Source organism: Filicampus tigris, chromosome 11 (assembly GCF_054856515.1).
Source record: "Filicampus tigris isolate MCC_2025a chromosome 11, RoL_Ftig_1.0, whole genome shotgun sequence".
Lineage (NCBI taxonomy): Eukaryota > Metazoa > Chordata > Actinopteri > Syngnathiformes > Syngnathidae > Filicampus > Filicampus tigris.
The window spans coordinates 14,223,632-14,240,932 of NC_141227.1; the positions used below are offsets into that span (position 1 = coordinate 14,223,632).

The window sequence follows — 17,301 nt, forward strand, 5'->3', positions numbered from 1 at the left end:
GGGCGTATGTTTACTCGGCAGGGGCGGTACGGGGAATTGTTACGTAACAATGTCAGGCCTGGTCACTTTCTTCGGTCAGGCAGGGCTGATGCTTTGAGAGGGGGAAAGAGCAGGAATGTTCAAAGATGGATGAATGGAGGCATTTTAACACGGCTAAATACTCAAAAAAGTTGATTCAGCATGATACATCCCATTTAAGGAACACCGCGATACAATCAGAGCAAAGCTTATTTACATATGAAAGATCCATGAGAAATTCAGCCATCTCATCTGCCAGGCATTTTCGATCAACTAAAGAAAAGGGTATCCTGAGCATTTTAAACACAAATGATTATTATTAATATTATTGTTATCTTGCAGAGCCGATAAAAAGACTTCCAAAAAATACAATAGGTGTGGCTTGAGAATTTAAGTTTTTTTTCCACCGGTCTGACTTCTATGATAGTTAAATATAGAATGTTTGGAAAGCTTCTGTTGCTTTCAGCGCTCACAATTTTCACATTAACACATGATAGAGAAACATACAGTACGTGCATACAAAAATCAGCAGTTTTCACTTCTCTATCAAGTTGCCTTACTTCCTGAGGCAGAGACAGACAAGAGAAGGATGTCAGGAATTTACGTCACAAGATTTTTACGAATGCTCCTGGGGGCTGCAAGATATTCTCTTCTCAAGAACAGCGAGTGTGGCTGCATGAACAGGCTTAATCATGTAGACTTGTAGAGTAATTGCTGGGAGTCCCTGAGAATACATTAGTGACCAAAGTGAATGTACAGTCAAAGGAGGGGGGGGATGGTGGGCAGTGCTCCAGGCATCCAAGAAGAAGAGGAGAGTGAGGGGTTAAGTGCTTGTAAGAGTGCCTGGCATCAAAGAGAAACTGTCCAAGTGCGAGAGAGAACGCCAGGGAGAGAGATGCTGGAAACGGATGTAAAAGGGCGAGGCATCTGCATGACTGTGTACGAACAGAGGGATGCCATCCGCGACCATGCTGAGCCCCAAGATAAAAGAGGCTCACCGAGGTAAGATTTTTTTCCCCTGTAATAATTACATAGTGTCACTACTTAAGTTGATAAATTCACAGGTTTTCTTCACCACGCTTTTTAACAAATTCACAGACAGTTGACATGATAGCAAAAGGTGATGCAATGCCTTTCTCTTGATGTCACCCTCCTTATTTATATAGAAAATCTGTAAAATTCTTCCTTTTGGGATAAATATAGCTGCAGGTGAATCATTGTGTTATTGTAGCTACTACAGGGAGATTATGTGGGTGGAAATCTTTCATTGGGTGAAGTGTGGGTGTTGGAAAATCTAACCCCCCCCCCCCTCGGGTGCAATGCCTCTGGGTCCCGTTTAAAACCAGTGGTCCCAGTGGGAAACAAACCGTATTACTTTCTTGTCTATAGTATTACAAATTAGCCAATAGCTCAGTCGCTCTGATGTGATTTACTGACCCTCTTTCAGCAAAGTGATGAGGGCAGTGAAAAGACTCAATACTTTCTTGTTTCCTTAACGTCCTTGTTGGTTTAGAAGGGTCAAAGTATTTGACAAGTACCTATAGTGAGGTGGTGAAACAATTCCACTCACATGGCGTGAGGTTCCCGCAGCACAATGGTTTCAACATCGGCCTCACAAATGAAGGGTCCTTGGTTTGAAATGGCCATTGCTTCTTCTGCATAACTTGAAGTCAAACGGAGTAACAGTTAACTCACAGGACGTTTCCAAGTGGTGGTTCACACATCCCATTTCCAAACAAGAAGGATTATAACAGTTTCCATACAGTAGTGGTTCTTATGTTGTCTGTCCGATGTGTAATGCAGTAGTCGAGGATGTAATGAACGACAGAGAGCAACATTGAGACTGCTTTTCTCTTAGCACCTGTTGGGGCTGAGCGGCCAGCACGACTGTTTGGCTACTCAAAAATGTAGGTCATACATAGAACTTTCCCTCTGTGCTTATGTATTACGTTCAATACAGAATCATTGTTTTTCATACCTCACAATCAAGGATCTCTTCCGCATAACTATGTCTTGTCGAGCGGTTCCTATGTCTTGTGTGTTTCCCATCCTAAAGCTGCACGTTCTAAGAGCATGGTCTTTGGAGAGTTGTCTCGGGTCTCCAGGCCTTGCTCCCCTCTCGACCAGGAGAGAGTGCTGAAGGCGGGCTGGCTGAAGAGACAACGCATTATCATGAAAAACTGGCAACTACGGTGGTTTGTCCTCAAGGCTGAAGCTTTGTATTTCTACAAAGACCAGAATGAAACCAGGGAGCAGGTAATATGCAAGGCGTTTATCACCTTTAACGTAATTTACCGTTGTTTTCCTTTTTGAGTACCCATACACACAATTAAGGTTTATAATTTTCTTCTCATAGTGTCATGCTTCTATAGAAACTCAACTGTAGTTCAGGTGCTTCAGGAGTCCTGACTCGAGAAGTGGTGATGTAATAACTTGATTTTGAAATATCCAGCAGCTATCTCTCAAACAAGAAGTCAACCCCCAAATTTTTTGGACAAGAATATGTTCTATGCAGCGCCACTAGTCTAAACACGGCATTCTGATTAATATTGCGTTTGTGGAATATGAGTTAAGCAGCAAAATCTAGCCATCTCAGGGGGCGGCCATTTTGTCACTTCTGTCGACTGAAAATGACATCGCAGTTGCCCAGGGCTCAGGTAACGACCAATCATGACTCAGCGTCAGAAAACAGCTGAGCCGTGATTGGTCGTTACCTGAGCCCTGCGCAACTGTGATGTCATTTTCAGTTGACAGAAAGCGGCGAAATGGCTGCTTCCTGAGATGGATTCAAAACGGGTGGATTTTGTTGCTTAACTCATATTCCACAAATGCAATATTAAATCATGTTTGGACTAGTGGAGGTGCATAGAACATATTATTGCATTTGTCATACCAGTGCATCCCTTCTCTCTTTATTTTTTCAACAGGGTTGCATTCTTCTCAAGGGCACCCAGGTTAATGAGCTGCCCCCCAATCAGGATGACCCAGGTCGTCATTTATTTGAAATAATTCCAGGTGGGTTGTACTAATAACAATGTATGAGAAAGATGGTAATTATAATAGTTATATTTGATGCTATTGTTCTTGTTCGAGAAATATTGTCTGGTTTGAGTCTGAACACTTGTACTACACGAATATGCAAGCACAACATACAATAGATGTTGCGGAGGTACATTTTTCAGCAAAGTAGCTTCAGTTACGTTCACCAGAACCTAATGGCGAAACTAAACAGTACCGATTCTGTCGAGTCTACCAGCTAGCCAAATATTTATTCCAATTAAAAACAAAATAACATTGATATCTTATTACTTGTGTGGATATGTACACTACATCAGAAGGGAACATGGAAGTGAAGAATGACCATCAAGACAGTATGAATTTGAGAATTGAGGATGTTTCCTAGCTAAGTGGTGGTTGACTGACCATTATGTTTTCCATATAAAACCAATACTGATTCACTCTTAACTCAGTTATAAAAATGTACTCACCTTACAGTAGATACGTAGCTGTAGAATCGAGGCTTCTTTTTCACGCTACCCTTGGTCAAAATAAAAGCAATATAGTTATTTCTGGTGAATGATGCTTTTTTTTTCTCTTCTAATTGGTATGGATTGATTTTCAGGAGCTCCGGAAGTCTTGATTATGGTTTCTTAAAGAAACACCTTCGTTCGACGTGAATTCGGTATCATTTCCTCAATGTGTTATCCATAAGCATCCAGACAGACGGACGGACGGACGGACGGACGGACGGACGGACGGACGGACGGACGGACGGACGGACGGACGGACGGACGGACGGACGGACAGACAGACAGACAGACAGACAGACAGACAGACAGACAGACAGACAGACAGACAGACAGACAGACAGACAGACAGACAGACAGACAGATAGATAGATAGATAGATAGATAGATAGATAGATAGATAGATAGATAGATAGATAGATAGATAGATAGATAGATAGATAGATAGATAGATAGATAGATACCACAGAAAATACACTTAAATGTCAGCAAAGGTTAGAGTATCAAAATGGCAGACGCAAAGGTTAGAGTATCAAAATGGCACACTAAAATGTCAGACCGGAGGTTGCCCAGCTGTGATTAAGAGGAATGACGAGTCACTGCACTGATTCAAGTTTGTACTGTATTAAGGTTTTATTCTATTATTTATATTTCAATTCATATATTCTATGATTTATGTTTTCAGGGGGTGATGTAGAACGTGATCGAAACCGTGAATCGTTTCTGCTCATGGCTAACTCTGAAAGTGACTTGGAAGAATGGGTCAGAGCTATTTACAGGGCAATATGGGCCCCACTTGGAGGAGGTGAGATTCATAAAAATCCTGTGTTTTGCATCAAAAACTTAAATCTCCGCACAGCCATCTCCATTTAGAGGTCATTGGCGTACATGAAATGATATTGGCATTTTGTAAAAGAGACACTCCACTTTCTAATTGTGTCCAAATATGCTTAAAAGTGAAGTCAAACCAAAAATATTTTTTTCAAGAATATGTTCTATGCAGGCCCACTAGTTGAAACAAGGCATACTGATAAATATTGCGTTTGTGGAATAAGAGTTAATCCACCCGTTTTTAGCCAACTCTGGGGGTGGTCATTTTGTCACTTCTGTCGACTGAAAATGACATCACAACTACCCAGGGCTCAGGTAACGACCAATCACGGCTGACGTGTTTTCTGAAGCTGAGCCGTGATTGGTCGTTATCTGAGCCCTGAGCAGTTGTGATGTCATTTTCAGTCGACAGAAGTGACAAAATGGCCGCCCCCTGAGATGGCTAAAAAGGGGTGGATTTTGCTGCTTAACTCATATTCCACAAACGCAGAGGTGGGCACTTGACCCTTTTTTGCCGGTCTGGCCGCGACACTCCACCCATGACTTGGGTACCCTTCCGGCCGCGACCCCCCGCCCCAAAAATGGGCATTCGGCCGAGCCGGAGGGTCCGACCGGTCCGACCCAGGGACGGACTGCCCAGCTCTGCACAAACGCAATATTAATCAGAATGCCGTGTTTCAACTAGAGTGCCTGCTAGGAACATATTCTTGAAAAAATTAGGTTTGGGTTGATTTCCACTTTAAACGTTTTGTCTCAAGACCCTTGTTATGCTGCTGTAGGTATTTTTGGCCAGCACTTAGAGGAGACTATGCTTAATGAGGGACAATGTGGTCCCCAGCGAAGAGTGCCGGCGCTGGTTGAGCAGTGTGCATGTTTCATACGTGAACACGGGCTTCGAGAGGAAGGCCTTTTCAGGGCCCCTGGGCAGACCAATCATGTTCGAGAACTGCAGGGTGCGTTTGACCGTGGTGAGAGTCTGTTGTTTGACAGGTAAGTCAAATGGACCGGACATAGTACCTGCCATTGACCTGTGTGACTTACTACTCACTGTGCCTTTCAGTACCACTGATGTCCACACGGTGGCGTCACTCCTGAAGCTGTATTTACGGGAGCTTCCTGAGCCTGTAATCCCTTTCACCAAGTATGCACAATTTCTCTCTTGTGCACTGCTACTAAACAAGGACAGAGAAATGGTAAAAAAATACAATTAAAAAAAAAGCCCATGTGACTCGTACAGTACAGTGGTACATTGACTTATGATGTTCCCATTTATGTAAATTGAGGCGCCACGGTGGACAAGCGGTTAGCGTATCCACTTCACAGTTGTGAGTTTGGGTGTTCCAATCTGGACTGTGGCCTTCCTGTGTAGTTTATTTGTGGGTTTGACTGTTTGTCCCATTCGGTGCTCTTTTTCACGCCACTCCAGTGCTAGCGTACCCGAAGCTCGTTTAAAACTCAAAATCTTCCACCGAACCAACCGATCGAAGGATCGTGGCTCTAAAACTAAAAGTGAAGTTACCACTGTATATATTATGATAATAAAGTGTGTTTTTCCAAGGGTATCATAGAGCTTGGCAAGCAGGTGAAATCGCTTCCGAAGGTCAACTACGAACTTCTTGAATACATCTGTAGGTAAGTCACACTGTGTGCGTGCGACTGACTGTCATTCATAATTCATAATTTGATGTGAGAAATTGGTCACTCATCGCACCCACGCACACATCATCTGTGGAAGCGGCATCACATCAATTGTGGAAGCACGTCTCCACCGTAAACTGAGCCCACAGGCCTGTCAGCCTCATGACTCAGCTTCTCATCATGAGTCAGAATTTCAGCCACACGCTCAATGTCAAATCTTAAAGTGCCGCATACGTCTCTGATTCCTGCGTGCTCAGGTTTCTAGATGAAGTCCAGTCGCATTCTGATGCCAATAAGATGAGCGTCCAGAACCTCGCCACGGTATTCGGACCAAACGTGCTTCGGCCCCGAGTGGAGGATCCGGTTTCCATGATGGAGGGTTGGTGACAGTGCTGCAACAGTCAAATCCAACCATCCGTGTCGATTCATCTTTCATGCTAATGATGACTCTTTTTTTTTTTTTTTTTAACTGAAAACAGGGAGTTCTCAGGTGCAACACCTGATGACTGTCTTGATCAGTGAACATGCCAGACTGTACCAGCTCAAAAACACCGATACTGTGATAGAGAATCCTTTGCCGCGTCAAAACGATTCTCTCCATAAAGGCAAAGTGGAATGGCTTAAACAAGAGGCCGCCGAACTCACAGCGGAATCTCACGCAGGTGCTGAAATACCTCAGGAAACTCTTCAACCTTGTACACCTTCCGAGGACAATAAGCTGACTCCATCCATCACTACCTCTGAGACAGACGAAAGTGTTCTGGTGGAGAGTAAGGCCGAGGAGAATGGGGTCGGTCACGTACATCACAAAAAAGAGGCGAGCGATAGCCCCAGCAAGCAGCCCAGAGTCCTCTCTGCTTGGAAGTGCTCTTTTAAGGGCAGTTCTGTGGGGCCGAGGGGAAACATCGGGGGATCAGCGGGGGATGTGTCGGCGACAGGTGGTAGTAACTGGTTGATGAATGGCCTGTCATCCCTCCGAGCACACAGGCGCACCACCTCATCTGGTGCAAAACTCAAAGACTCTGCTCCGTCCCTGAAGGATTCAACCCTCTCGCTTAAAGAGATCCCAGCAAGAGACGCCGAGAAAGGCACTTCCTGGACGCCGCCCTCTCACAGAGCCCTTCACCAGCCGCACAGACTGTCCGCCTATGACAACGTCGCTCCCTCCACACTAAGCTTGCCGGCTCAAACCTCCCCCATCTGGACTACTTTTGTGATCTCACTGGCTGAGCCGGAAGACCAAAAAAAAACACCGAGCGATGGTACAAGACCTCTAGATCAGGAGCCAAGTAGTGCTGAGGATGACGTTCTAACAGCCATAGTGGTCGAGTTACAACAAGAGCTGAAAACACAGAGGATGAGCTTTGAATGCAGCATTCGCAAGTAAGATGAACTTCATTTCCTGATTTTTAATCTGCGATTACCCATTACGGCTAAACAATTTCACATTCATCTCCTATTTAAGGTTGGAGGAGAACTGCCGTAAGCACCAGGCCCAAGTAAACGAACTTGAAGAGGAGCTCGACCAGGAGAGAAAGCGGTTCCACATGCTGGAGATCCAATTCAGGAACTCGGAGCGCGCGCGCCAAGATGCAGAGAACCGAAATGTTCTACTCCAAAGGGAGATGGAAGAATTCTTTAAAACTTTAGAAGACCTGACAACCAAGCCCGGCTAAACTGAACCAATTTATCATCATCTGCTTTTTGCTGAGGTTTTGAAAAGCAAATATACTGTCAGCAGTTTGCTAACCCTTATCAATTGCTATATAAGTACACCACCAATTCATACAGCAAAGAGATTTGCCAAGGCCAAACATTTTACATAGTTAGATGGCAACTTCCTGGTTGACAGAAAAATGACAGACAGGTGGTGCTATTATGATTGTGGGCGATTGACGGTTCTATCGGTGCCAAAGTGTCAAAGCTGCTCTTTTATCCAGATTCTCAGCAAAATGTTATGTATGGCATGTTTCTTACCCAATGTGCTACCCGTTTTTGTGGAACTATTTTATCCTTATAAGGATCCATACTTATATTTACTGTGAAAACAACGCTACGAGTGGCTTTTTCACAGTGCCGTATGTAGTGGAATACAGTACAGTGGTTCCTCTACTTACGAACGTCTCTTCATATGAAATTTTCAAGTTAGGAAACGCCTCAACGGGAAAATATTGCCTCTTGTTACGAAAGAAATTTCAAGATACGAAAGGTAAAAATACAGTATGGGCTGCCACTCGCAGCTCCGGAGTTTCCTGAACGCAACATACTCGTAGCTGCTCTGCCATTGGCTAGCCTAGAGTCTTCCTGGCATCCCATTGGCTAAGAGGGACCTCTACTGTATGTGTCTATGTGTGCAGATAGACAGACAGATAGATAGATAGATAGATAGATAGATAGATAGATAGATAGATAGATAGATAGATAGATAGATAGATAGATAGATAGATAGATAGATAGATAGATAGATAGATAGATAGATAGATAGATAGATAGATAGATAGATAGATAGATAGATAGATAGATAGATAGATAGATAGATAGATAGATAGATAGATAGATAGATAGGTCTATGCAGCGTCCTCGTCATTCGTCCCTAGGGCCATGAGGTGTTCTGATAGTTTTACGTGAATTAGAAACGAGGAAAAGAAAAAAAGTGGAAAAAAAAATCTTTTTTTGGGTCCATTCAAACAAAGCAAGAGATAATAGGAAAGTATGAAACAGGGATGCGTTTGGTCGATCTCGCATAAGAATATGACCGTAATGTCTCGACAGTCGCCGCGTTATGAACCAAAGAGGGCAAAAAGCGATGAGGGCAGCAATGAAAAGGTAAACGACCATCATTTTTATTCTTTATACTCTATTCTTTTTTTTTTTTAATGTTTTTTTTTTACATTATCCACAACTCTCATTTATTATGCAATAATCTAATTGTAACATGTATTTGTTACATGTTTTGATGCATTTTTATGCTTTATAAAACATTTATGTCTGAATATTGGGGGGCTTGGAACGGATTAGGGCATTTACATGGAAAACGCGTTTCTACTTACTAAATTTTCTAGTTTCTAGAAATTTCTAGAAATTTCTTCCAGAACCAATTAATTTCTTAAGTAGAGGTACCACTGTATTGTTTCATAGCAGTATGCCTGTACTGACCAACTATATTAGGGTGCCAAAAATGTATCACCTCTGTACAATTCAATTCTTTTTTAGATTTATTCAGTCTTCCCTATTAGGAGAGCACCAGGGCTGGACTGCGTGAAATAGCACCGAATCTGTCCTAAAAGACGCCAGCCCACCGAGCATTTGCCCTCTAAGCCAGATAGCCAGTCCAGCCCTGGAGAGCACCATAATGATAGTAAGAAGAAGCTTTATTAATGATGGGCATTCTTAACCATTCACACACATCTATTTTCTATAAAGCTTATCCCAATCACCGTGATATGTGAGCCTGTCCCGGCTGGGCGATAGGCAGAGTACATGATGGAGTGATTGCCAGCCAAAGCCAAGGCACATATCGACAAGCAACCATGCACACTCACACCAGTGGACAATTTAGTCTTCAATGAAGCTAAAATGCACATTTTTGGAATGTGTGAGCTGGCTGGAGAAAACTCATGCAAAACATGTGGGGAACATACAAATTCCACACAGGTGAATGCCAGACTCCAGATACCCACAACCTACAAACTGTGAGACAGCTGTGCACACCAATTCGTTACATGCTTCAGTATTAAGTTCATTTTCAGCAAGTATTCTAGAAAGCTGTGAAAATGATCAAATAAATACAAAGAATAAGGACAATTGTTCAAATTCAACTCTTTTATTTGCTTGAGTTGAAGGTGGACAGTTTTTCTTTTTTTTAACGTATTGTATGCTGACAGCTCCATACAATCGTCCATTCCCAAAAATTCCATTTAATATTTTGTCGCCAGCAGTTTACAGCCCATCAGAAAACCGACTTGCCATCCCAGTAATGCTGAATGACTTTCTTGTTCCTGTACTTAATCCAATGTGTGAAGAGTACTTTATACTTGAGGAGGTTAAGGAGAGGAAAACCACTAAATAAAAGAGACAGTCATAGAAGGCATGGCCTAGAAAATGTGAGGATATCCAATCACAATACCCAAATGCATTCAGGGAGTAAGTGAAGTTACTGCTCGGAGTGCCCGAACATGATCATTATAAAGACGTGACACGCTGGGAACCTTGAGTCATCAAACACATCTAAAGGGAACAACCGTGGAGGCCTGAAAATGACATGTTTGCCAACTCCCACACATACAGTACATCTACAGTATAATGAACATCCCATTGACTAATCTACCAATCGTATTGCACAGAAAACAACGCAATGAGATATAGGAAACAAAATGCATTAGAAACAGTACTTTTGAGCTACATGTACATTACATACAACAAATGCATTTGCATTTGAAATAAATAAATAAATAAGATATATACAGAACAAAAGTGAATTTTCCTTACTTTGTTTGTGTGATATGCATACTGGAGAATCAAAAATGTATGTGTGTGTGTGTGTGTGTGTGTGTGGGTGTGGGTGTGTGCGTGTGTTTTTGCGTCTGAGAGGTAGAACTCAACTTTGCTCCGCAGAGCACTTAAAAAAAAAAAAAAAAACATCAGTGAACTTAGTAAGGGCACTTAAATAATATATATCAAATACCAAACATCTGTGAGCATCGTCCCAAAAAATGCTTCAATTCATTACGCACTAATTCTGGAGCCAGTGAGTTGGCCTGTATTGGACTTACATTCACCCTGTTCTTTAACTGAGAAATGACAGTTGAATATGCAAATGTGTTCGATTTACAGTATGCTGCAGTAAACCTGAAAATCATTGTAAGGGAAAAGGAAAAAAAAAAAAACATTTGACAAATTAAGTTACCGGTTCATGATAAGATGACGGAAAACTCTCGAAGATGAGAAAAAGCAAGTTTGCATTCATTTCCACATAAAAAAAGACCTTTACTTAATAGTGGATTCATTCAAATGTCTCCCCGCCCCCTAAAAAAAAAAACACACACACAATACAAAATGCTGCGTCAGCATTTGAAGAATATTGTAAAAAATAACAGTGTGGTGCTCGCAGTGTGCCATCCCACTGTGTCGCTGAAGTTAAAAAACAATGCCGAAATTTCAACGCCGCCCTTTCATTACAAACATAATGTTCACATCAAAACATACTCTTGATTCTTTGCAGCAAAAATACAATAATAATGTTACAATTTAAAACCACAGTCATTTACAGTAGTATTGGGCAATAACAACAAACTGTACATTGAAATCGCAGCTCTAAAAACTAACATGAGAACTTCCATTGGCCTATAAACCATCCCTTCTCAAACACTGTATAAGGTGCACTGATGAAATTTATGCTTGAGTGTGTGTGTGTGTGTGTGTGTGTGTGTGTTTCTGTTATCTGCAACACGCCAGAGCACCGAGGGAGGTGTGGCTATCCAGACTGCTGTCTGTTTCCAAGGTCACGGTGGGGTCGCTGCTAGGGTCAGTGGGCTCCGTGGACATGGATGACACATCGTTGGCTGAAGAGGAGGAGGAGGAGGACGAGGAGGAAGGTTGAGGGGGTCTGTCAATCACTGCTGCACCTGTGCTGCGAAAAACACGGCAACGCATAGGTTTCATCCAAGTTTACAAGATTCTGGAATGACTGGACCACAGTCAGTGCAGGTGCACGTTACCCTGGGGAAAGTAAAGTACAGTACTTGCCTTGACCACCAGGGGGCAGTGCAACACAGACATGCACTACACACAAAGAAGACTGTCTCACAAATGGTCAGTAAACTGCAGTAATACTTGTTTTTTTCTTGCAGAAAAAGAAAATAAGCTTGTGAGTATGTCCGTCTACATGTGTTGCTGCACCGCTTGTGTGCAAATACCAGTTGCTTAAAGGATTATAACAATTGAAAATTGTTTCAGCAACTGTGACTTTGCTTTTCCACATGCAGGGACATTACATTAAGTACTGTAAACTGTAAAAAAAGAAAAACATAAAAAAATGTATAATTTAATAACCAACAATGTTAACTCATTCTTTTAAAATAAAAACCACCCTCAAATAGACCTTTCCTCTAAAACTGAAGTCATACATGCTGTTTTTTTTGTTGTTGTTGTTTTTTTTTTACACTATAACTAGTTCTTTGAACTCTGCTGCTAACTAAAAATAGCAGAGTTCCCAGTTCGGTATTTCAGGGTAGATCCAGCAATCCATTATTATTATTATTATTTGCATTATCCGAACCGCTTATCCTATATTATGGGAAAATGACTCTTTCATTTCTATATACAATTAGTTGATGACAACAGCACTACCATACAGAAGCACTCACGTCCCCTATGGATTCGACACTCCTGCGGTAATGTCAAAGCCAAAAGGTAAGCAGAGCTGCATTGAATTTTGACTAAATTAGAGTTTACAAAGAGGGTTCGCTTCTGATAAGCCACACATACTTGATCGTGCCCGTGGGGACAGAAGGTGGTATTTGTGTTAAGCAATGTGTCCAAATGCCACAAACACAAAGTATAGTGTAAAAAAAAAATGCTTTTATTGTCTTTATGGGCGCTCACTCACCCCCCTCAGCCTTTTTCAGTAAGAAAAGCTGAAGTTTCAAAGAAAAATGGGCAAAGTGTAAATAGGCTGAGGGAGGTTGAGTATAATCCAAATAGACGCCACAGCACCACAATTAAAAAGTACTGTAATGACCGAGCTGTTTGACCTAAAGTTACAATGACGACTCACCTAGAGGAGACGGCTGCCCTCGGATCACTCCGTTTTTTGACCATTCCTCCCAGTCACTCACTTCCTTATAGATCAGTCCTACGTGTGGCCAAGCAGGGAGAAGGAACTGATTAGTACTTGATACCATCTGGACCACTGCCTCTTTTTCCGTCCACCCCGGTGTGTTTTGCATTCTACGCGCTCCAAACAGCATCATGTTTCTAATTTGGACGGGCGTGTGCTGGAGTGACCCTTCTAAAATGAGTGTGGGGTCATTATCACCTGGTAGAGTTTAGTATGAGCTCATCTTGGACGCTGAGAAGAAAAATATCTCTTCTGCCTCACCAACCCATCACATTGAAAACTTTTACGGGATTTCAAGTCCGTTCATGATATTCTGATAAATGGACCACGCAGGCACACTTTGGAGTTTAACCAACTAGTGACATCAAATAGGAAAAGTATGACGGTAACTAAAGAATTAAAAATGGAACTTATGAGACATAGGAGTCTGGCTGCTTAGCACAACATGAGGTACACAGGGCAGCACTACGGTGTAGCGGTTAGCATGTCTGCCTCAGAGGTCTGAGTTCAAATTTCATGTGGAGTTTGTACCGTATTTTTCAGACGACAACGTGCACCTGATTATAAGGCGCAGTCTCAATGAACAGGTCTATTTTGGGGAAATTTCCATATAATGGCCGTACTGGGTTATGACTTATAAGGTGCATTACTCCACATTAAGCCAAACAAACCAGTACAGCAAATGAGCCAAACTTCATCCAACTTCAGGTCGACATCCATACATAAGGCGCACCTGCTAATAAGGCGCACTGTTGATTTTTGAGAACATCAAAGGATTTTAAGTGTACCTTATAGTTCGAAAAAAAGGTGCGAGTGTGAACGGTTGTTGGTACATTTGGGAAGACATTCCAAATGTCTTAGTACCTTTGAAACATTGAAGCTTAGTTAATAAAGGTTTTATGATGGCAACAGTTTGAGCCTAGATTGAATCCATTAACCTAACATTATTCCTATGAGAAAAATAATTTTGAAACGAAACAACCAGCACCATTGGATGGTTTGTGTTTGATTATGAAGGTTCTACTAAATATTGATTGATACGCACATTTCAAAAATGATGAAAAAAAATGAAATGGTTAATCATATTTGACGTTTGACTATTGTTCTGCCTGAACCTGACAGTGGAAAGGGTTAGAAAAAGCTGACCTTTCCACTCCTCCACGGTGTGCTCCCTCTCATCCAGCTGTTTGTCAAGGACCTTGGGCGGTGGCTGAGGACGACAAAATGAGATCAATTAGAATGATCATCTTTAATAATAATAATCTTAATAATAATACTAATACAAAATGTGTGTTGGGCCGCAATACCTACCGCTTCCACTTCGGCTGGGTCGTACCAAACGTTAATGTAGGGGTGCTGCAGCGCCTCATCAACAGATATACGTTTAGAGGCATCGATGACTAACATCTTGGATAAGAGGTCTCTCGCCTGGCTCGCTAAAGGGGGAGAAACAAATCGCTACTTTGTTGCACTATTGATCGCGTACGGTGCGAATTTTGCTTCTATAAATGGCCGGGATGCGCTGATAACAGAAGAAAGCAGTACCTTTCAGTTTGTTGTGATCGGAATCGGCGGGGAAAAGAACATCCGGGAAGAGTTTCTCAAAAGTGTATCCGGCGTAGCGTGGCCTGTTTTCCACGTACGTTCTTACTGACTGGTTCAGTTTCATGAGAAAGTCCTGAGATGGAGTGCCTAGCTGCTCGATGACTTTGTTCCACTGGTCAATGTCTGACGTGTGCGCATTAAGGAAGTAGGGTCACAAACGGACAAACTTATTGCACTCCCACACACAATATGCGAATATCGCCCGGGGATGTTTAGATACTCAACTGCAGATGGGGTAGATTCTTTTTGGACTGAGGCCATTATTTGTTCATTACATTTGTACCTTTTTAGAGACTTAGTAAACAGCAGAACCGTTATGCAGTATTACAATGTCAGGTGAAACTGGAGCGGAAAACAAAATGGGCTATTATGGAGAATTGGCAAGAAATAAGGCATATTGGGTGGAACAAATCAATTCTGTGGATCCCCTCCTTAAAAAATAAACGTGGAGAGTTTGCACCAGACTCTAATCGAAAGATAATCTGGGTTAAAAACATCTCCTCAGTACATAATAATCTTTAATGCAGCACAAACAATTTGTTTGTAACATGCAGAAAATCCCCACACTTTAATTAATCTGAGAGACTGTTTGGGTCAAAGGTTTAGATGCTTTGGTGCTGCTGTTTTGGTCAACAATGGCTTTAGCATTGGCGTTCGTCTGGACTACAAAATATAAAATAAATATAAAATAACATTTAACGACTTAAAGGTGGTAGTCAACGCAAACATTTTTTTTTTTTTCAAGAATATGTTCTATGCAAGCCCACAAGTTGAAACAGGGCATTCTGACAAATGTTGCGTTTGTGGACTATAAATTAAGCAGCAAAATGAACTGGTTTTTAGCCATCTCTGGGGGCGGCCATTTTGTCTTCTGTCGACTGAAAATGACATCACAACTGCTCACAACGACCTATCACGGCTCAGATTCAGAATACAGGTCAGCCGTGATTGGTCGCTGTGAGCAATTGTGATGTCATTTTCAGTCGACAAAAGACAAAATGGCCGCCCTCAGAGATGGCTAAAAACGAGTCCATTTTGCTGCTTAACTGATATTCCACAAACAGAATGCCATGTTTCAACTAGTGGGCCTGCTGCGAACATATTCTTGAAAAAAATATGTTTGGGTTGACTTCCGCTTTAAGGGAGGCGTTTATTTGATTTAAGTGACATATTTATTTGACGAAATCAGCGGCTAATTTTTGCATGGCACAAATGTCGTGCGCATCCAAGCAGCTACCCATTTTGCAGCATTTCTCTATAACACTTCTCCTTACTTTGTTTTATACTCCACTGTCACGCAACGGTGGACATGGAATGTAATGTACTGCGACAGTAAAGTTGTTTAACATTTGAAGTATATGACAATGCAATTCCACTAGCACAGTCGACCGTCACAATAAAAAGGTGAATGTGGATGGCAAGGGGGTGGAGAGGTTGTCGAGGCAAGTCGGAGGGAATGATGGTCTGATCTCTTCACACTGAATGAAGCGATGACGCATTGGAGCACAAATGATGGGGCAAGGATACGATCGGTGCCGGGAAACAACACACTTCCCCTGATCATCTCGGCCACTATGCAGCCCACTGACCACACATCCACTGGGGGTGGACGTTCAGATGATACAGAGGTGGACATGCAAACAAAGGAGTGACAGTAAATAAAAAATTAAATAAGCAAACATGAGGCAGATTATGATCTTGATGTGGTGTGCAGCAATGAAAATCATGCAGAACATGCAAAATGGATTAGACAACAGAAACAACTACACTGCAAAAACTGCTCTTAAAAACTAAGGAAAAAAGTAATAAATTAGGTGCTTAAGTTAGGTGTATATTACTTAACTTAAAGCGGAAGTCAACCCAAGCATATTTTTTTCAAGAATATGTTCCCAGCAGGCCCACTAGTTGAAACTCAGCATTCTGATTAATTTTGCGTTCGTGGAATATAAATTAAGTAACAAAATGCACTTGTTTTTAGCCATCTCTGGGGGCGGCCATTTTGTCTTCTGTCGACTGAAAATGACATCACAACTGCTTACAACAACCAATCACAGCTGACCTGTCCTCTGAATCTGAGCCATGATTGGTCGTTGTGAGCAGTTGTGATGTCATTTTCAGTCGACAGAAGACAAAATGGCCGCCCCCAGAGATGTCTAAAAACGAGTGGATTAACACTTATTCCACAAACGCAATATTTATCAGAATGCCCCGTTTCAACTAGTGGGCTTGCATAAAACATATTCTTGAAAAAAAATATGTTTGCGTTGACTTCCGCTTTAAGTGAAATTATCTGTCAAATGACAAGGAAAAACTGACTAGGCATAAGTAAACATAGCTAGCCTAAAAAAACAACAACAAAAAAAACCAAGTTTGATTCTTATAACAAGTTCTAATACGTTGAACATTTTCAAGGGGAAAAAATGCTGGAAGCAAGTGAAATTCTCTTACACCTTGATTTGAGACTATCTAGTTTTTGCAGTGTCAGTAGTGATGCAAAAAAAATAAAAACAATACATGAGTTAAACACTTGACAAAGACTGACAAAAATAACAGTGTGAAGAGACAAATTGGAAGCCACAAGGATACAATCCCGTCCCGGGAAAAGGATTTTATGGCGAACCATTTCAGCCAGTATGCAGCCCACAGACCAAATGTCCACTAGTGGTTAACATAAGTAAAGAAGTAAGAGGAACACACCACAACAGGTTAGGTCGATGCTTGTCAGTGAGCTCATGGCATTTTTTTAAAAACAGGAAAAACACAATTAATTCTTCATAAATAAGGTTTAAGAAGCGATACTATGTTATGCACTTAACTTTTACTGCCAGGAAAACGGACAGAGGC

General features: G+C 41.8%; 3 protein-coding genes across 8 annotated transcripts in view; 1 reads left to right on the top strand and 2 right to left on the bottom strand.

Annotated features, from left to right (window-relative positions):
- wdfy4 (WDFY family member 4) overlaps positions 1 to 8,235 on the bottom strand; it is a 59,473-nt gene extending 51,238 nt beyond the window's left edge. The window contains exons 1-4 of one of the 3 annotated variants that reach the window (XM_086046032.1): positions 8,132 to 8,235; positions 5,425 to 5,548; positions 3,507 to 3,551; positions 1,997 to 2,169 (exon numbers count right to left, since the gene is read on the bottom strand). The gene's annotated coding sequence lies outside the window, so the exon portion shown is untranslated. Of the gene's footprint in view, positions 1 to 1,996; positions 2,170 to 3,506; positions 3,557 to 5,417; positions 5,549 to 8,131 lie in introns of all 3 variants that reach the window. The other 2 variants (XM_086046033.1, XM_086046031.1) reach the window with 2 other exon arrangements.
- arhgap22a (Rho GTPase activating protein 22a) lies at positions 40 to 10,495 on the top strand. The gene is made up of 10 exons (XM_086046046.1): positions 40 to 1,020; positions 2,075 to 2,274; positions 2,946 to 3,033; positions 4,231 to 4,350; positions 5,156 to 5,366; positions 5,437 to 5,569; positions 5,935 to 6,008; positions 6,272 to 6,393; positions 6,494 to 7,397; positions 7,480 to 10,495. Exons 1-10 carry the CDS (start codon positions 972 to 974, stop codon positions 7,688 to 7,690), a joined length of 2,112 nt encoding a protein of 703 aa, XP_085902172.1. The 5' UTR covers positions 40 to 971; the 3' UTR covers positions 7,691 to 10,495.
- The window catches only part of mapk8a (mitogen-activated protein kinase 8a), a 78,353-nt gene continuing 70,865 nt past the window's right edge, over positions 9,814 to 17,301 (bottom strand). For 2 of the 4 annotated variants that reach the window (XM_086046051.1, XM_086046053.1), the window contains 7 exons: positions 16,906 to 17,115; positions 15,985 to 16,056; positions 14,398 to 14,580; positions 14,164 to 14,288; positions 13,999 to 14,062; positions 12,790 to 12,867; positions 9,814 to 11,638 (listed from right to left, as the gene is read on the bottom strand). In XM_086046051.1, coding sequence (XP_085902177.1) covers positions 11,451 to 11,638; positions 12,790 to 12,867; positions 13,999 to 14,062; positions 14,164 to 14,288; positions 14,398 to 14,580; positions 15,985 to 16,056; positions 16,906 to 17,115 — 920 coding nt within the window. In that variant the 3' untranslated portion in view covers positions 9,814 to 11,450. The remainder of the gene's footprint in view (positions 11,639 to 12,789; positions 12,868 to 13,998; positions 14,063 to 14,163; positions 14,289 to 14,397; positions 14,581 to 15,984; positions 16,057 to 16,905; positions 17,116 to 17,301) is intronic. The other 2 variants (XM_086046054.1, XM_086046052.1) reach the window with 2 other exon arrangements.